At 41.5% G+C, this 19,435-nt stretch overlaps 2 protein-coding genes across 3 annotated transcripts; one reads left to right on the forward strand and one right to left on the reverse strand.

The window, feature by feature from the left end:
* Positions 1–204: 204 nt before the first annotated feature.
* On the reverse strand, positions 205–11,032 carry slc25a1b (slc25a1 solute carrier family 25 member 1b). The gene is made up of 9 exons (XM_037117034.1): positions 10,444–11,032; positions 6,040–6,147; positions 5,615–5,714; positions 4,488–4,626; positions 3,985–4,069; positions 3,667–3,771; positions 3,448–3,563; positions 3,284–3,357; positions 205–2,395 (listed from the first exon to the last, which is right to left on the reverse strand). The coding sequence occupies exons 1-9, from the start codon at positions 10,556–10,558 to the stop codon at positions 2,281–2,283; spliced, it is 957 nt and encodes a 318-aa protein (XP_036972929.1). The 5' UTR covers positions 10,559–11,032; the 3' UTR covers positions 205–2,280.
* A 1,061-nt stretch (positions 11,033–12,093) lies between these two features.
* zgc:56235 (uncharacterized protein LOC393186 homolog) lies at positions 12,094–19,175 on the forward strand. Of its 2 annotated transcripts, XM_037117035.1 has the most exons (10): positions 12,095–12,249; positions 13,429–13,499; positions 13,921–13,970; positions 14,277–14,279; positions 15,813–15,965; positions 16,058–16,110; positions 16,434–16,655; positions 16,838–16,988; positions 17,097–17,154; positions 17,866–19,175. In XM_037117035.1, exons 2-10 carry the CDS (start codon positions 13,433–13,435, stop codon positions 17,955–17,957), a joined length of 849 nt encoding a protein of 282 aa, XP_036972930.1. In that variant the 5' UTR covers positions 12,095–12,249; positions 13,429–13,432; the 3' UTR covers positions 17,958–19,175. The 2 variants fall into 2 exon arrangements, with proteins under 2 accessions (XP_036972931.1, XP_036972930.1); XM_037117036.1 differs by lacking the exon at positions 14,277–14,279 and having other exon boundaries at positions 12,094–12,249.
* The last annotated feature ends 260 nt before the right edge of the window (positions 19,176–19,435 follow it).

Raw genomic sequence — 19,435 nt, forward strand, 5'->3', positions numbered from 1 at the left:
TAAATGCTAGAATCCTCTTTCATTGGTCTTGTGCTACCAACTAGTCCTTCTCTCCCAAATGTAGTGAGAGTTTGTTTATTTACACAGAAAATATTATAATTGAAAATCAATCTGATAAACATTTCTTCTCCAAAAACTACATAGTGCTCCTTTAAAAGTACACAACGATGAGAGCAGGGTAACAGAAGTGAACACGACAATTTCAACAGTCTGATCCAATGTTTATTTGCGAGCATACATATTAGAATTAAGTATACTGAAGGCACAATACTCGGTTTGAGCTACTGGTAAATTTCTTATGTTAAAGGAATAGTTCACCTAAAAAGAAAAAAAAAAAAAAAAAGGAAAAGTGAGTCATTATCTTCTCAACCACCTGCTGATGGAAAGTCAGATGAAGTTTCGTCGTCCACGAAACATTTCTGGAGCTTCACAACGACAGCAGCAGCATTTCTCCTGATGAAGAGCTGAACTGAATGTGGGACTGAAAAACTACTGAGAGAAGAAACAAAATGGCTCCATACGGCTCGTCCGGCGTGATCTACATCTCCTGAAGCCTCAAGATCCAGAATTGATTTGAGAGGACGTCGTTCGCACCCTTCACATACGGCCAATCTCGTGCACCAATTTTAGCTTTAGCAGCTGGTGTAAATAACGTCTTCTCAAATCAATTCAGCATCTTCGGGCTTCAGGAGACTTGGGTAACACCAGACGAGCTGTATGGAGCCATTTTGTTTCTTCTCTTGGTTGCTTCTTCAGCTGAAGCTCCAGAGATGTTTCGTGGACTACACAACATCACCTGACCGTCTATCGGCACTCAGTTGAGGCGATAATGACTGAATTTTCATTTTCTGGTCAAACTACTCCTTTAATATGAAAGCTCCAAAGATATTTAAATAGCTGCAACACACACACATATGCAAGATCAGGCTGAAGCTGAAAGTAAACATATGTTTGAATTGCATTGTATGTAAACATGCCAGACTCACAAGCTACAAACTCCAGTCTATAACATGGCATCACATATATGAGAAGCAGTTGGCACATTGGGTCATCAGTTGGTGTAAAAAGTAAAAGGCAATTAATGATGCAGAGTTAAGAATTCAACAAAAACTGCAATAAAAGCTACATCTCAAACCGTTCTTCCTCCCTGGGATGACATGGCAGGCACTGTTAATGGTGTTTTCTTGTCTATGCAATAAAGGCAGTTTAAAAATTAAAAGCAAAAAAAAAAAAAGTTCATCGAAAAAAAAAAAACGTTAACGGTGATATGAACATCTCAGAAATACCTTCGAAAGTGCCTGGAATTTAAAAAAAAAAACGTCTGGCAAGTCCGCAGCGTGTGCAACAAAGTATGTAATTAAAACATCTGTAGTGGCCGATTACACGCGACATTTAAATCATTCTTAATCTCAAAAGATCTCAAAATGAATCACACAATACAATAGGCACTTTATAGCATACCGTCTAGTCAGTTAATGGATTTTAAAAACCTCTCTGCAGCTTCAGACCACCCCAACCATCGCTTTGTGGAAAATGTGCATGTCTAAATATGTCGTTTACATACGCAACATAATAACAACAAAAAAACTGCATCTGTGTGAGTCCTACAATCTTGATTCTGTTGACAATTCATGTGATTTAAGGCATTGAGCTGTTGGCGTACCTGTAGCCTCTGCAGCCTGTGACATGTGGATATAAATTACGTCATCAGGCACTGAATGAAATTTGTTTTGAGAAGTGTCGTATATAAAAGAAATCTAAAAACTTGCATACGAAAAAAGGGCCTTAAAATGTTTCATATCTGACATAATCTCTCTTTTCAAGTATAATTTCTTTTTCCTACAGTGTCTAAATCACATTTTGTTGGGTCAGGTTTTGGTGTCTCCTTGATCGCGCACACACAGCGTTCATATGAACTGTAGGTGACACGCTTTGTCTGTGCCGACTGTTGAATTCAATCTAAATAATTGTGCCCCTGTTCCTTTTCCCTGAGCTATTAAAAAGGAACTTCCCCCCACCGTCTGGATTTTAAGTGTCAGCAGTGACTCTGCAGTCTGGAGCTTTACATGCAGACAACGCTTTCACTTGTTTTAGCTGTGTTGCAAATAAAATCAAGAACATACCGATCCCTTTTCTGTCTTTTCTGAAAATCACCCAGAGGTAGATATTAGAACCTAGAAGCAGGATTTAAAAAGGAGACTTGGTTCTGGACTCGGCCTGGTTAATAATGTTAGTGGCCTGTCCGAACTCTCCTGCTCGTGTAGCACTGCGGTGTCCATCTCAGTCCGTCTTCCAGATGACGTTCAGGACCTTCACCACTTCCTCATAGATAATGAAGACAATGGCCACGTCCATACACACCCGACCGAGCCGAGGAACAGTACCTTTGTAGAACCTGGATGGGACAAAAGGGAGACGGTAAATTTGCAACTTCTCTGACTTCTAGTTAGAGTGGAGAGACATTTAGAAAAGAGGAGCTAAACTTAACTGGCTCAGCACGTCTGCACCAAGTGAATAACTCTCAATATGACGATATATTTTAAATTATAAAAATAATGATGGAACAGATGTGCTCCTATTTTATTAGAGGTAGAATTAGACCAATTCTGGTATTGATGAATGTTTAAGAAACTTTACTCATGATATATCAGTTGATGGTGGTTTATTTAAATCAGGTATTATAACACCAGATGTTTATATTGAAGGGAACCTTTGTCTTTATTACGTCTAAAGATCTTTAAATATCACGTTTCATCTTACATACAAAAACCGAAGCGTAAAAATGTAATATTATGGCCTGACGGTGTGAGTGTGACTTCCTGGCCTCAGTTTGTGGTCTAGTGACGTCACAACAACAACGTCAAGTGTCTGACAGAGAAATAGTCCAGTTTAAAATCACAAACTGTCTGTGGCTCTGGAGGATTTGCACCTTTGGACAGAGAAAGACTTGCCATTTCCCCCTGCCTCCACTCTTTAATGCTAAGCTAAACTAACTGAATCCTAACTATATATTTGGCCTGAAGAAATGAGGGATTAATCTTTACATCTAACTAGTTTACCAGTTGGTCAAACCTTTAATTCATACTTGAAGCTGCGCTCTAATCTCTGGGTACCTGCCACCATATTGGAGATGACAGGTAGAAAATTCAAATTATTGCAGATTTATTGATTTATAAAAAGAGTGTGAGTTCATCTAAAAAGATGAGAATCATGAATACAGCTCATATAAAACATGCAGAATCTTTCCACACGGAGTCAACCTTCATGAATCACATCAACTTACGCCCTTGGTCCCTCGTGTTTCATGATCTTCACGGCACAGTCCAGTGTGCTTTTGTACTTGTGAGCTTCCAGACCCTGTTAAAAGAAAAAAAAGAAAAACTGGTCAGTTATTTGACTCCGGTTTGAATCATGAGATCCTAAAGACTTCCACGTTATTCTACCGACCTGCATTCGGGTCTTGATGACATCCAGAGGAGTGTTTCCGAACACGCTGGCAGCACCGGCGAAGGCTCCAAACATTCCAGTTATCAGAGGGTTGATGGCTTTGTCAGGGTTGTCACCTTGTTTTTACAAGAAAAAGAGGATTACCTGGCTGCTTTTTGCTTGTGTGTGGTAATTATTTACATGATTTAATGATTCTCACACACACACACACACACACACCTTTGTACCAGTTCCTCAGTGAAGTCATGACGTAGAAGCGGATGGCCTGGTTGGAGCCTTGCTTCAACACGGTGGCTGTTAGGCCCTGATACGTCCCCTTCAGTCCTGCAGACGCATCGGTATCATCAGTTAAATCATTTCAGTTTAATTTTGGAGTCACCAGCACTTAAATTAATAAAACTTTGAAGATTATTATCCTCCAAATTAAAGATGTGATGACTCAGATAGATGAGAGCTGATGAACAACCTGAGGAGTCATTTCCTGTGTGGCAGAATCAGAACAGTAGGTGGCAGTAAAACGTAATTAACCCTCCTTACCTTCAGTTCTAACGATCTCCCTCACCCCGTGGAAAAAGCCCCTGTACTTTGGGTTTGCTGATGTCTGATCGTGGATGAATTTGACCTAAAATGAAATCGGAACAATGATGATTAATAATTTTGACAAGCCAAAGCATCCAAAATGAAACCAACCTGAGGCGATCTGAGTGAAACTGAAAGAGCAAAACAGCATCAGAAACATTGTAAATATGCATCAAAGTGAACAAACTTGTGAGGCTGAACTGAAGTATTCTGCATTTTTATCTTCCAGTCTCTTTTATTAAAAGGTGCATATGAGTTTGATTGCACATCTACAAACGTCAACAAAGACACGTCTTGCCATGTTGAGGTTTCTCACAGTTTAGCATTTTGTTTTCAATAAGGTTCGTTGAATTTAACTCGACGTCCCACTTGATGACTGTAGTAATAATTCTGTTTAGTAAGTGGTGAAATAAGTGTTCAGATCCTGAACTTGATTCATAGATATATATTCTTTTTTTTACCTTCACCGTCTCCATGGGACAGACGACCAAAATAGCTTCTGCGACTCCGGCCCCGAGACCACAGAGGAATCCTCTCTTACTGTCGAGTTTACCGGATTCATCTCGCATCTTATTACTGAGGAACTCAAACACCCCGAATCTGCACCAGTTCATGGAGAATAAAGAAAAAAAAAAAGGATTAATGACTTTACCATCTCAGCGCCATTTTGTGATAAGGCGACTTCGTTGTCGTGGCCTTCTGGGTTGCCAGGTTGTGAAAAATCTCTTTGAGTTTTAATTAAACTTTTAACATTCATAGATGTCGACTTGATGGCTCGTCAGGAAGTCAGTAAGAAACCTGTGAGCGTTGACTAAAACTACGACTTAGCACTTTTGCATTTTTGCAAACCTGGCAACACAAACACTGTTCTCATTGGAGCTAAAACTGTTAAACAATCAATAGATTAGCTGATCATTTCTGCTCATTCGTGTCTTCAGTGACAGAAAACTATATTATATATTCCAATCATTTTATTGACAAAATGATCTGCCGATTAATCAATGACGAAAAAGAAGTAAGTTCATTTACTTTAATACTTGAATACTTTATTTTTGGACAGGGACAGTGCACATTGATGATGATCGAAAATGTCTCTGTAAATATGCTGGATTATAGCAGAGCTGCTAATTTGCATCTGTAATCCCTAAAAACAAAAAAAAACAGAAGAGACAGCAAATGAATAGATGAAATACAAATAGGAGAGACGACACACACACATAACAATACATTACACAATCTATGGGATATAAAAATGCAATAAAAATTCATTTATGCTTAGGTTGTGGGTCTTATTCAAGCTTTTATCATCGATTAATCAAATGCTTTTTTCTGCTCATTATATTAAAGGGTAACTCCACCAACTTTCCACATTACAAAGTGTGTTCACAGTTCTCGGGGGTTTTACTGCAAGTGTGAAAAAATAAAAAAAGTAGTTTAACCCTTTAGTGGCTCCAGAGGAAGCTGCAGGTTGTCTGATAAACTGCCTGCAGTGGTGTCACTCAGTGGCTGAGTTGCATTGCACACTTCTAGCAGCCACACCTCACATGAAACAAGCTGCTGTGCATCCATTAAGTGTGTGTTGTCGTACCTGACAGCTGCTTTCGGTATAGATCCATACAGCAGAGAGCTGAGCCCTCTGTACAGACCCCTCACCCCATGACTGTTCACCGTCTGCTTCACACAGTCACCTGGACGAGACGGAGACGACAGCTTATGAAACAATCATCTGCTGGACAGAGAAAACTGCAGCGCTGCCAAGAAAAGCTCACAGTGACGAGCTTCCCACAGACAAACATGTTCTCTGCCAAAGTTCACATGGTGTCAGAGATAACAGATAACAAGGACCAACTTACTATGCAAACACACATCTGTTGGCTCACGCATGAACAGTACTCACTCTTGTATTAGTTTGCGGTAGATTTTACAGGCACACCCAACAAAGTGGCCCCAGAGGAAAGTTGTATATCATCATCACACATGTGCAGAGAGAGCAGATAACAGTACTGAACTCACCGATGCCTCTGTACTTGGGAGGATTCGCCTTCTCGTCTAACTGCAGCTGTGTTTTCACGTACTCCGTGGGGAAGGTGATGCAGATCTCGATGCCTCCTGCGATTCCTCCTGAAATAACATGGAACACATTCCAGTCAGGAAAGATCTCAAAAGAAAGAGCCAAAAAAAAAAACATCTTAAAAGTGTTTCCTTTCAGACACACGAGTGTATTTCAAGGGAAAATAACTTTAAAGTGTAAAACTGCATCAACACAGCAAACAACTACAACCAATTATTGATTGTAGAAATGTAGTTTATCTTTATCTAATCTACTTTACACATGCATGTGTCTGTTTCTATGAATACTAACTGTTTACTATCCACATGAATTCATCATCTATTTGTAAAGTTGTGCTCCGGAGTATTCCCACTAACAGAGGCCAGGAGAGCAGGATAAAAAAAGGTTCACATAAAAGATGAAACAATGAACTTGAAAGAAACAACAAAAGAGCCACATAAAAACATCAAACAAGCAAGTTTCAAAGTAAAAGCAAGATTGAAAATAAGTATAATTCCCTTTAAATGCTGTAAGCAGGGTGCACGTTAGAGGTCAACACTGTTCATGACTGTTGCACACGTCTGTGAGCAGCGTTTCATCACCAGTCTAAACCGGTTCCACCTTAAATCTCTGGTTGTCACACATCTACCGTTCAACAGCGAACACGCAGCCGGCAGCTGATTGGCTCGGCCGGTCCCAGTGAGATTCTGCCAACAGTTACTCCCCCTGGCCTGACTCCAGGTCGAGGGGGTGTGTAGCCTTCAGAGCACACACTGTTCACCACATCGCCCCTCAGCCTCACAGTGGCTGTCAGATAGTGGCATGATTCCCCTGATGACGGAGATGTTCACACCAAACACAGGAACTGGAAACTTTCTTTCGATAAAGCACACGAAGTGTACGACTAGTGTAGTTCAGCAGCTGAACAAGTTTGACGAGTTTATACAGGCGTCAGGTTGCAAGTAATTCTTAAAAAACAACATAATTGTGGAAATGTGGTACCAAAATGAACAATAAGGGGATGTGAACAATAGATGTGCATGTGAATTCACCCTCACTCGTATAAAAAGGGCTCTTTGTTGATGCTTTAACATGCGTTCCTTCTCCCAAAATGTCATGCAGACAAATCCAACTTCATGCAAGTCAGGCTGCTCGTGCACACAAAATCACAAGATTACTGTTTGTCAAATCACTTGTTTGCACTAAAACATCAAGTTTATTTTTGGTGAGCTCTAAAAGTGCTGGTAATGACACACCCAGGCATTCCTCTGGTTAGAGACTGCTCTACAGCCGGAGCGGCACCTACAAATTAAAACCAACACAGTGCACAACATCGTCTGTCAACAAGCCTCTGAGCAGTACCTGCATCGTGTCCACGCATATTCAAGCTGGAAGAGAGATATACAACCAGTTTATCAAGTCTGACATGAAGGGAAAGTTGAGCAGGTATTCTGAAGGTGAGCTGCAGAAGACGCTCCTCAGACAAAACCTCATTTCCACAGGTTCATTGATTCAGTTGTCAGGAAAAGCAGGGCTGTGATTGGTGACATTAATAATGGCTGCACTGTTAACGCTGTGATGTGAACTTTAGTCTTTTACATTTACCTTTCTAACATTGCATGTATGAGATGATTACTCTGTGATTTCTCTTAATCTATGGTCTGATAACGAAGGCTGCATAAGCGTACAGTATGTTTACAGAAATCACACTATCATCATACTGTGCCAATTATAATATTTAAGGTTTATGTCAAGTTTCATGTCTATCTGGACTTAACATTTTGCGAGACAGTACAATTACTTTTTGAACAAAAAAAAGTAGTTTTCATGCTGTTTTCCATTCCTACAAGGATTATTGTAACTGGCAAAAATAGTTCCTGAGTAAAACCATCATGCCATAAAACTGTGATATGTTTTTAGGTGGTTATCGTACGTAAGTTTATGTGAATGCTACGCACGATAACCAACGTTGACATTGTCTCGTCGTTGTAACATCAGGCTCCACATTTAGCATTATATTTTTAAAAGTTAGTTACTTCATTTTTTACATTTACATTCATATTTCCTTTTAGTGACATAAGTTAGATGAGAAGATTGATACCACAGCTGGGTGTCAGTTAGCTTAGCTTAGCTTAGCATGACTCTGGAGGTAAACAGCTAGACCGGCTCTGACCACTGCTAACAGAACCACCTATTAGAACCTCTAAAGCCCAGCAGCTAGCAAGATATACGTTATTTCTTTACAGTTTGAAGTGTGAAGATGTTTTGTGTTGGACTATTTCTTTGCTGGGTGCAGTGACTCCAGAGAGGGCTACAGTCTAGAGTCAAAGCTAACCCTACTCTGGAACTGGACCAGCGAACGCTAGGCTAAAGTCGTGGTTAGCCACTTTAGAATATGCTAGGATTGCACAAGTGTGAAAGTGTTCTTATCCTGGGTTGTCTGTGGCTAAGTGTGTTCTTGGAATGCTTTTAGGCACAATCCTGGCACATTTCAAAGCGGGCCCAACCCGACTTGAGCCTCAGGCGTACTGGCATTCCTGCAGAGCGGAGTTGGCCCTGAGTTTGTGGCATCATCCCCCCCAAAAAATCCACCAAACATGTTGTTAAAAGATGCCAGTGTGAAACAGAGCTAAAGCACACAGAGTGGTAACACAAGATTGGAGAACTTAAAACATTAACTGCATGTTTTAAAATATATTTGGACGTGGCCTGAAGTTAAGGGTTCAAACCTAATGGTGCGTTCAGGTGCCGTCGAAACAACCAGACAAACGTGTTTCTGACAAGGGAGAGTCACAACTCAGAGTTGGAAAGAATGTAGGTACACGAGTCGCCCTGATGTTGAAACATGGAGGATGAAATTCAACATTGGGTTGATGCTGACATGCATATTTATGACACATACTTCATGGCTAACAGGGTCCATGTTCTTTGCTCTTCTTTGTTATTCAACTACTGGAAACTGTGTACTTTTAACACTTTGAGCGCTAAAATGCAAATCATCATCCACGTTGCTCCCACATTCAAAACTAAGGCACACGAACACACCACAAGTGGGAAGAACGACTTCTGAATGCCAGAAGGTTGATTATCTGAGCAGCACGTGAAGGCAGCATTAGCCCTGTGCTAATGATAACCCTTCAGTCTAGCGGCTCTGTTAGTCTGGGCCTAAGTGCATAGTCTGGATCCTTGAATAGAGAGCCATGCTAGCCGTTTCCCTTTGTTTTCAGTCTTTATGCTAAGCTAGGCTAACCATTCTCTAACTTTTGCTCCTTCTTTGCTCAACAGATCTGATCTTTTCATCCAATTCCCTGCTGGAAAATTAATATTTCTCACAATATTTTCATATTTTTTATGCACTGAAGCAGAAATATTCACACGCGAGTCCAAACTGAAGCCAGTTTGCTCGCCGTATGAAATAGATGCTGTCTGTTTCTGTGGAGGATTAGTGGTTGTTGTATAAAGCCCTGGCATGTGATCTAGTTATTCTCTTGTGACTTTGCTGACAGACGTCTCGTCATCCTATTAGCTCGATTAAAGTGAGCCAGGATCATTTGGACATCCAGCTCTGGCCCGTCTTTTTTGTCTGTTTGTGAAAGAATGGATGTTTCTTCACTGGACTTGTGTCAGACATGTTGAAACCCAGGTGAATGTGTGCAGAGGCTGACAGAGCAATGTGCTTTGTCATCGTGGCTCGTGCAGCTCTGAACATGGGAGACCCCGGGCCTCCGAGCACACACCGGGTCAACACTGGACAACACCGCTCAAACTGCTGACAGTCACACACAGATAATTAAACCTTTTTTTCCAAACTTTTAAGCTTCAAACAGGATGCATGGCAGCACAGTATCAGCTGGTACTGTTACACAGTGAGCATCTGTCACTGATTGACTCATGAGGCGGTCAGAGGTCTCTGAGGAGGGTAAAGTTTAAAGGTCCCAGCACACAGCAGACCGTCCAAACTCCTGATCCAAGACCCGTCAGGGAGGGTGACCTGGAAGTTTAGTCCTGAATGAAGGCATGTTGTTTTTATATATATATATATACACACACACACACACACCATTAAGAAGAAGAAGAGAGCCATGGTGCCTTTAGACTGCAGTGCACAAAGCACAGCATACATTTATTTTACATGTATCAGTGTCATTGTAGAAAAAGAAAAAAAAAACAGTGCTGCAGCCAAAGGCCTCTGATAACATCTGCACACACAGCCTCAGAACTACAATAACAAGTTTGTGCCTGTGTGTGTGTGTGTGTGTGTGTGTGTGTGTGTGTGTGTGTGTGTGTGTGTGTGTGTGTGTGTGTGTGTGAGTGAGGTGCAGCAGAGACAAACTAAACTCCTGCCTCTGCAACACAAACTTCCTTACCTGCCAGGATCGCCTTCCCAGGATGCGTGAGTTTGGCTTTCCCCGCCGGAGCAGCAGCAGCAGCCAGACACCGGGGTCTGTGGAACGGGCTGACGAAGCGAGGTTGTCCGGACATGACGGCGGTTCACCGGCCTAACTTTGTTGTGCTGTGTCGGTCGACGCGGATGTGCTGCTCGGTCCGCCGCGTCAAGCCCTCGCGCAGCCTCGACTCAGACATGGACCGTTGGACTTTTGGAGTTGAGATAATGTGTGTGTGCGTGTACTTTCACCGTGGAGTTTTTCACCCTCCACACACACACACACGCACACACTCTCACTCTCTCACACACGCGCGCACACTGACACACACACACACACACACCGAGAGGCTGATAGCGTTGAGTCAGTGTTCAGGACCAGCAGGGCGGGGCACGCGCGACATTGACACGCAGGAGCGCCATGTTTGTCACAAACATTTAAGGTGGACCGGAGAGATCCCGCGTGCAGACGCTCATTCGCCGGTTGGTCGGTGAGAAGATTCCAGCCCACTTTAAATTCTGCGGATCGCCTGCAGAGGCCGCCATTTTCTCCCAACGTCCCTTTTTTATGTATTTTTTTTTCAACAACATTAAATCAATACCAACAACTTATTTATTTATAAACACAACAAATCACATTGTAACGGTCTGCTCATTTAAAAGGAGAATATTTTAAATTAAATTTATTTTTTTTGCCACTTTCTGGTTTTTCAGATTAAAACTTTCCAATGGAAGTAAAACGTGATTTAAAAGCTGTAAATGTAAAAGAGAAGGGAAACCTTTCAAGCTATTTTATGAATGTAATAGTTTGCTAAAATAATTATTAAATTAATTATTATATTTCAGAAGGAATTATTGAGCTTGTCTAAATTTATTAATTCGCTATTATTTAGTACTGTAGTTACTTTTCAGCAGTGGAAAAAGTAGTCATACATCACTAACCTATAAATAGTTAAAACATCTAAAGATAAAAAATACCAAAAGTGGCAGACCCATTTCAAACTAAAATCTATGATATAATTGAATCATGATTATTGAAGGTTTAATGTGGCAGCTGTTAAGGGTGGAGCAGTTTTTTTAATGTCCTTATAAACTGCCAGTCAGCCTGTGAATTCACCTTTGGGGGATCAATTAAGTTTTGTATTAACGTGTAATTGTAGATCATAAATTGTATTTTGATTATACAGTTTCAGGTTAATGATGCAGTAATGTTAGTGGCATGGGCCTACAGCAATACACACAGCAATCACACTGTCTGTATAACAAATACTTGTATGTAGTTTTACTTTGACTGCAGATTTTTTACTTGAAATTTAAACAAACATATGTACTTATAGTGTTTACATTAAAATAAAATCTAACTAGTGAATCTCAGCCTGCATATGTTTTGGCTTTATTCAACCCTCCCCCCTCGGGTCAGCCACAGAGGTGGGGGTCGGGAGGTCAGAAGCCCCTGTGTTGGCTCTCATGTTCATAAACATCATATAAATTAACCAAAAACAATTATTGATCGTTTATAAACGTTTATTGGCCATTTCTGCCCGGTTGTTTTCCATTAAACGTTCCGCAACTCGTGTAAAACCCGAATTGAGATTCATCTCTTGCTCTTTTCTTGACTCTTCGTTCGCTTTTCGCACTGATACCGCGCATGCGCCATATGTCTCCTTCATTGTGCCCTGTTCCCCTTATAGACAGTGCTAAGCTAAGCTAGCTGTCAATCCACTGAGCAGCATCACGCCAGGCACACTCCAGGCTCTGCAGACTCCCCTTCCAAAACACCTTTGCACCGGTAAGGAGACCAAACTGTGTTTATTGATTTCACACACAGCGTTGAACATCATCATTTACCTTTTTTATAATTCACGTCATTAATTGCTACATAAAGGTACGTGTTCTCTCCAAGGTTAGCCACATAGCATGCTGAGCGATTTAGCTAGTCTGTTATGTAATGATGTTTAGCCTTGTAATGCACAGTTTAATCCGTGCATGATGGCTCTCCTGTGTGATAGTACGGAGATTTAAAACTGTAACGTTAGCTACGCAGTTAGCCACCTTGTCAGCTGGGGTTGAGACTTGCAGGCTGGTAAGGGGTGTGTGTGTGTGTGTGTGTGTGTGTGCGTGTTTTGAGAGGACAGACAGACAGGCAGACTACAATGAACATTAACTAACCAGCCATTCAAGCGCATCTGTCGTGTCCCTTTTTCTTGCTAGTTAGCTAGCTTGTTACTGCAGCTCCACACACACCAGCTAGCTAGCTGTCAAACCCCCCCGCACCTCACCTCTTCCGCTGGCCCATCTGTTGTCCTTTGTCCCACATAACAAATGAGGCAAGTAGCTTTAGCATCGTTCACCTGGGGATGTATCTTCTCCAGCTGTTCATACAGTGGACAGGACGCATCTCCAGTCATATTTTGCGTTTGTCTCGACGTCAGAATCATCAGGATGAAGGCCTCTTTTCTTTTTTTTTTACAACCTTGAGATATGATGAGACTGAGAGCCCTTTTGTTCTGATGCTAGCTCAACTATTTCATGTATGTGTGTGTGTATATTAGTGCTCATTTTTGGTTTTAGATGTGTTTTTCGTGGTGCACTTCCTGCTCAGCCTTTTAGTCTTCTTGGCTCAGAAGGATGCAGAGCCCATGTGTTGTTAGCATCCCAGCCTCCTCTGAAGGGAACAGCATGTTCCCTTCTGCTGGAGCTCACTGGGACTCTTGGTTGTTTAATTGAATGACAGTTATTCCATTGTCTGGGTGTTTGACAACCCCCCACTGACTTCTCCTGCACCCTGCCTTCATTCAGGATAAGCTTTGCTAGTGGTGCAACATCATGGACGACTCAAATGTGACTCTCGCCCCTGATTAAGGCCTTTAACTGTGCAGAAACTGTGTGCTGCAACCTGCTTTCTGGTTTGTTCTGTGACTTGTGAAATACGTGGCACTGATCACATTCATGACTTTATCTCCTCCAGCACAATGGCTGTCCCTCCTACATACTCAGACCTGGGCAAGGCTGCCAAGGATATATTCAGCAAGGGCTATGGTGAGTACTGATTTAGCCCAGAGAGTAAATTATTAACTGTTTAGGAATTCCTGAAACACAGAGTCTGTTCAGATCTGGTGTTTCATCGAGTCTAGGATGAGAGACGCCTCTCCAATGTGCAGCTGATTTAACAGGATGATGAAAACGTTCAATGTTGGTGGCAACAAACACTCCAAGATTATGATCAACCATTTTCATAATTGATTTATCGATTAAAATGTTTTTTTAAATACTATATGAGCTATATAGATAAAATGATATAAAGTGGTTATGGAGTGTTTTTTTTATCGAACGCTTGGTGAGAAAGTGGATTAACATGTCCCAAAATGTCAAAACCGCTCCTTTATAAATCTGATTTATTTGCTTCATCCCCCACCTGACTTCTGCTGACACACATCTCTTGTCTTTTTAAACTGTCCAGGCTTTGGAGTTGTGAAGCTGGACCTCAAGACCAAATCACAAAGTGGAGTGGTGAGGACACTTTTCTGTTTTCTTTTTATAACCTGAAGTCATTTTCTGCTCAGTCCATCTCCCCCTGTAACCCTCCTCCCATCACAGCTTTAAACTGACCTGTAACCTGGAGCTTGAAGGTTTCCAGGTTCTGACGAGCGGTGCTGATGCAGTCCTGCTTGGCTGAACATGAGCTCTGCCGTAGAGAAACACGACGAGCCTGTAATTATTTTGTGGCCTGTCTGTCTCTCTGCCTGCCTCTTCCTAACCGCTGCTCTGTCTTCATGCTGCTGCCGTCTGTACCGGACTGCTCGCGCTCTAATGTAGATGGTAAGATCGGAGTCGGAGCTGACAAGCTGTTCATTCATAAAATAACCGCCGCCATCATCAGTCACTCATCGTTTCTCTCTGTTCACATCACGGTCCGAATGTTTTTCTTTCGGTCTTTTGTGTTAATCATTCACACAGCATGAATATTCATGTTTTTAACTATTATTTGCTGTCTGTGCTGTCACATCACTCTCAACTCTTTCTTTTGATTTTCACATTTTTTTGGAGAATGTCTTTGAATCTAATATATTTGTCAGTTATTTTAAGTTTAGAGCTACATAATAATTTAAAATAACACAGTTAAAGTTGGATTCACAGACCTGCAGGTTGGATTCTCGTCACTCTACAGCAGTGATTTAGTGTCTTAATCTGTTGATTATTTTCTCACTTCATTAGATGTTTGATTCGTAAAATGTCGGAAAATAGTAAAAAAACAAAAAGTCCATCAGAGTCGTGATTTCTCCACAACTCAAAGATATTCAGCCTACTGTCAGAGGAGGACAGAAACCAGAATGTAATGACATTTAAGGAGCTGGATTCAGAGAATTTAGACTTTTGTTTCTTTTATTTAAACCAATTATCAAATTAGTTGGCGATTAACTGAACAGCTGACAACTAATCTGTTGTTGCAGCTTGACATCCAACTGTTTTTTGTCTGTTTCTTTTGTTTGTTTGTGTTGAGGTGGGTAGTCACCTGGAAAACATAAAAATGTGCTATATGTTTTCACTATAAATCCGTTATGATGTGACTTTCATGTGAAGAAGCCTTAACACTAATTACTTCCTGATACATGAGTGTTGAAGACCTCCATCATCAGTTATTAATCTGAACGTTGACTCAGCTTCCTAGCTCCCTACTCAGCATGAAGGTTTAGTAATTAACCCACTGATATCAGACATGGAAGAGCAGGATATCACCCAGACCACTTAATTATTTCTGTATGAATACAGTATTTATCTGGAGAACTGTCCTGGTTGTGAGTTTCAGTAGTGTTTAGCATTTTTCAGTGCTTGTTCAGCCTTCGTACTGATGTTGAATAATATAAAATATGAATACAATTAAAAGAAAATGAGGTTTCTGGCAGCTTTATGGATCATTTACAAAGTAGTTGCAATCTCAATTTAGGCCCCCCCCCTTTTTTGAAAATGTTTTTTGTTTTTTAAGCACTTTGTCACACTGAATTAAAATAATAATCACATTATCAGCACTCATTAAACCTCTCAGTGTGTTCTTCTGTCCACTCTCTGTCCTTCACTTGTTCTGGTGTTTTGCTTGGATTTATGTTCGGGCTGTTTGGTCGTCTCACACTTGTCCGTCCAACATGTAAAGACTTCTACGTTTCTTATATACCCATTTTATTTTGGCACAGTTCAGTAATTATTAAGTTTGGTCTCTCTGTGATCGTAACTTTAAGTTGTCACTTGTTTTTGTGAATGCTTTGGATGTTCTCTGATAATCTACACACTGATTATATCACCTTTATTATGTGGGATGTCCACACTGATGCTTTGTCCTCCTCGTCCTCCCATCAGGAGTTCAACACATCTGGCTCCAGTAACACAGACACAGGGAAGGCCTCAGGGAGCCTGGAGACCAAATACAAGATGAAGGAACTGGGCCTGAGCTTCAACCAGAAGTGGAACACAGACAACACGCTGGCCACTGAAGTCACCGTGGAGGACCAGGTGCGTGTGGGAACGTCACCTGTTCACACTTGTGTTTGCAACTGATAAAAGTACATTGTTGAAGTCTTACACAAGTTTTCTTTTCCCTCCAGCTGACTCAAGGGCTGAAGGTCGCCTTGGATACATCTTTTGTACCAAACACGGGGTGAGACTACCTTTTTATTTGACTGAATCGGTGATAAAATGGGATTACAGGAAACATCGGGGTCAGGCGCAGAAGTAATGAGAACACTAAAGTCAGAGCTGTAGTTGGCTGTGTGTCTGTTCTCTCCAGGGCTGCAACTAACAATTATTAATCTAATTTTCAGGAGTAATATTCCACAAAATGTCAAAATAAATTGTGGAAAATGTTCTTCACAAAGCCCCAACCTGTGTGTGTGGGACTGAGTCAAGTATCTCCAATTTGTGTGTTGATGGTTCTTCAGTGTCGGAGTAAACAAACGTTTAACCCCAAAACCGATTTTTCAGTAAGAAGAGCGGTAAGCTGAAGACGGGCTACAAGCGCGACTTTGTCAACCTGGGCTGTGACGTCGATTTCGAGGGTCCCATCATCCACGCCGCCGCCGTGCTGGGCTACGAGGGCTGGCTGGCCGGATACCAGATGGCCTTTGACACAGCCAAGTCCAAACTGGCCCAGAACAACTTCGCCCTCGGATACAGGGCCGGAGACTTCCAGCTGCACACCAACGTGTGAGTACTCCACAGACTTCTGGACTGGAGAGCAGAGAACACAAATATTTAACAGAAAGCACAAAAATATTCTTTCCAGTTTCATGGCTTTAACTGAAATGCTGAACTTACGATATTTGGGGAAGAGAAATATCTGCAGGTAGACGATCTGTAGATGAACCGCTCTGAATCTTCTCTCTCAGTAACGACGGCACCGAGTTTGGCGGCTCCATCTACCAGAAGGTGAACGACGAGCTGGAGACAGCGGTCACTCTGGCCTGGACCGCCGGCAGTAACAACACTCGCTTCGGCATCGCTGCCAAATACAAGCTGGACAAAGACGCCTCTCTGTCTGTAAGTGACCCTTTTCTAATTTAATCTCAATGAATTGTTGTTGAGGAAAGCTCGATTAAAACATGTTGTGATGTTTTGTTTCATGTCTTGTTTTTTTTTACATCACAGGCCAAAGTGAACAATGCCAGTCTGATTGGAGTCGGCTACACCCAGAGTCTTCGGCCAGGTAATCAGTGGTGCTCTCATCCACCCAGATGTTTGTTCCTCCTGGACAGTATCTCATGTCACCACTAGGAGGCGTCCTTAATTAAATGGGGTTTGCAGTTCTGAGCTCAGAGTTGCATTAGAAGATGCTGAGAGCAACCTTAAAAAAACTGATGTCCTCTGCTATGAAAGACATCCCACCTTATAAACGGATCTACTCACTATAACTACAGTCTGTGTGATTTAAGAGACGTTAAACAGGTGTAACAAGATGCTGCAGGGGGCTGTAAATTATTATTTTTAGTTTGGAAGTGCTGAAGGATTTGCGATATAATTGTCAGCCATGTTGTCCCTATTGGTTTACCTTCTTACTTTACTTATTTTGCCTGGTATGACTGTCACACAGCTATGAGACAGTCTTTATCCATTATCAGTACATTATACAGTTGATGGCAGTAAGCATGCTTGGAGGAAGCAGCAGGATTACTTGTGTGGACGGTGGCAGCAGCTAAAAATGTCGATCTTTTAAGATGTATGCTATATTTTGAATATTTTCACAGTTTTACCTTGCTGTCAGACAAAAACGACACAGAATCGAAGCTGCTGTCTCTCTCTCCATAACCACCAGCCTCCTTTGACAAAAACTGTAACTCGTAGGTTGCTGCTCTGTCCATCAGCTGGTTTACTTGTGTTACTGTTTGATTAACCCTCTAACTGTTCTGTGTCCCCGCAGGCGTGAAGGTCACCCTCTCAGCCCTGATCGACGGGAAGAACTTCAACGCCGGCGGACACAAAGTGGGCATGGGCTTCGAGCTGGAGGCATAAGGCGGGGACGTCGGACCTGCCAGCAAAGAAAAAAAAAGCCCTCGAACCACATGACCACACACTCCTCTGCCCTCTCCTCCCCTCACACAGTCCACAACCATCATGTAGCGTCTCTCTGGACTCCCCCTCACACGTCCCCTCCCCCCCCGGTCACATGTCTCATGAGCATTTCTGACGGTAATAGTCGAGTCTCGGCATCATGCTTAAACGCCCCTGAGAGGAGCTGTGAGGTTGCGTGTTGATCTCGAAACTGACGGCACGTAGTTGTGGATTGTTAGGAGTTTTTCATGGTTACTGAAGTGACACTTATTTATTTCCCTGTAGCTCTTGGATGAAGTTAGTTGTTGGTGTACATGTGTAGCTCTTATAAGCTTCTGTATTCGGCTGTTCCTGCCTTCCTAAAAGCATGTAAGAATGAAGACGTGGATGCAGAGCTGAAGGCTTATTTGCTTGGTTAAAAAAAACGGTGCTGAGTGTCTGTTTTATCTTTTTGTTTTGTATTGGTTTGAAGACTTTTGGCTGTGTTGTTGCAATATGTGGACCATTTAATCCATATAAATGTTTTCTTACAACACACTTCATGAACATATGACTGATTAAAGGTGGTTTAAGTTAAGAGGTAAAGACTCCTGCACTGACTGACTGAATGAAGGATATTTGAAGATGTTAGCTTTACAGGAACAGTGACAGTCTTTTCAACACAGATGCTGTTTAATCTTTGAATGCTTTGTGACTTCTCAGTTTGGTAGGTGAAATCAATGTAGTGGAATCTTCTGGTAGCTTGTGTAGTTAGTTTGCTTTTCTACAATATTGTTTTCATCTACCCGTCTCAGCTCAGTGGTCACAAACAAAGTGAGAATATTTTGCATCTGCTGGTACGTCTCGTAGGTATCTCTGCTGTTCAGTGACGCCAGGCGTCTTAACTTGATGGCCAGCTGTTTCCTCATGTTGCTCGGGGACTGCACTCATTGCTGTCAGCGCTCTCTTCTCAAGAAAAAAAAAAACACACTCCACTCCTCAGATCTGTACATAAAATTCAGCTGATTGTCCTCTGAGTGACTCCAGTAAAAACACTTACTAGGATTATGTAAGAGGTCGTCGTGTCCCACATGACTATCCTGTTTCTTTATTCTGGCAATCATGCATCAAAATGTGTTTTTTGTTCTTTTTTTTTTTTCTCCATCTTATTGTCGTCATGATTATAAGGCTCATTTTTCTTTGTCATTTAGACACAGTACCTCATTTTTCCAATGTCAATTAAGGGAATTCTAATAATAATAATAAAAAAAAAAACAACTAAAAAAGAATGTCTGAAAGTTGTTCATGATTCTTTTCCAATCAGAATATGGTGTTAAAACTGAGCGTAAAGATACCTACCAACAAGTGTTTAATTTTATTATCAATTGATCTGACGCTCAATTTTACAATAACTGGATTAGTTGTTTGATACAGACGATGTAGTTCACTGAGCGCTTTAA

This window comes from Acanthopagrus latus, chromosome 12, assembly GCF_904848185.1.
Source record: "Acanthopagrus latus isolate v.2019 chromosome 12, fAcaLat1.1, whole genome shotgun sequence".
NCBI classification, from domain to species: domain Eukaryota; kingdom Metazoa; phylum Chordata; class Actinopteri; order Spariformes; family Sparidae; genus Acanthopagrus; species Acanthopagrus latus.

Excerpts from the sequence above, each read along its gene's own strand:
- slc25a1b (XM_037117034.1), bottom strand. The coding sequence starts at position 10,558 with ATGTCCGGACAACCTCGCTTCGTCAGCCCGTTCCACAGACCCCGGTGT. Across the intron at positions 5,715-6,039 it reads TCCCAAGTACAGAGGCATCG|GTGACTGTGTGAAGCAGACG; the intron begins GTGAGTTCAGTA and ends CGTCTCGTCCAG. Across the intron at positions 3,564-3,666 it reads ACTGAGGAACTGGTACAAAG|GTGACAACCCTGACAAAGCC; the intron begins GTGTGTGTGTGT and ends TGTAAAAACAAG.
- zgc:56235 (XM_037117035.1), top strand. The coding sequence starts at position 13,433 with ATGGCTGTCCCTCCTACATACTCAGACCTGGGCAAGGCTGCCAAGGAT. Across the intron at positions 16,989-17,096 it reads ACAAAGACGCCTCTCTGTCT|GCCAAAGTGAACAATGCCAG; the intron begins GTAAGTGACCCT and ends TTTACATCACAG. Across the intron at positions 17,155-17,865 it reads CACCCAGAGTCTTCGGCCAG|GCGTGAAGGTCACCCTCTCA; the intron begins GTAATCAGTGGT and ends GTGTCCCCGCAG.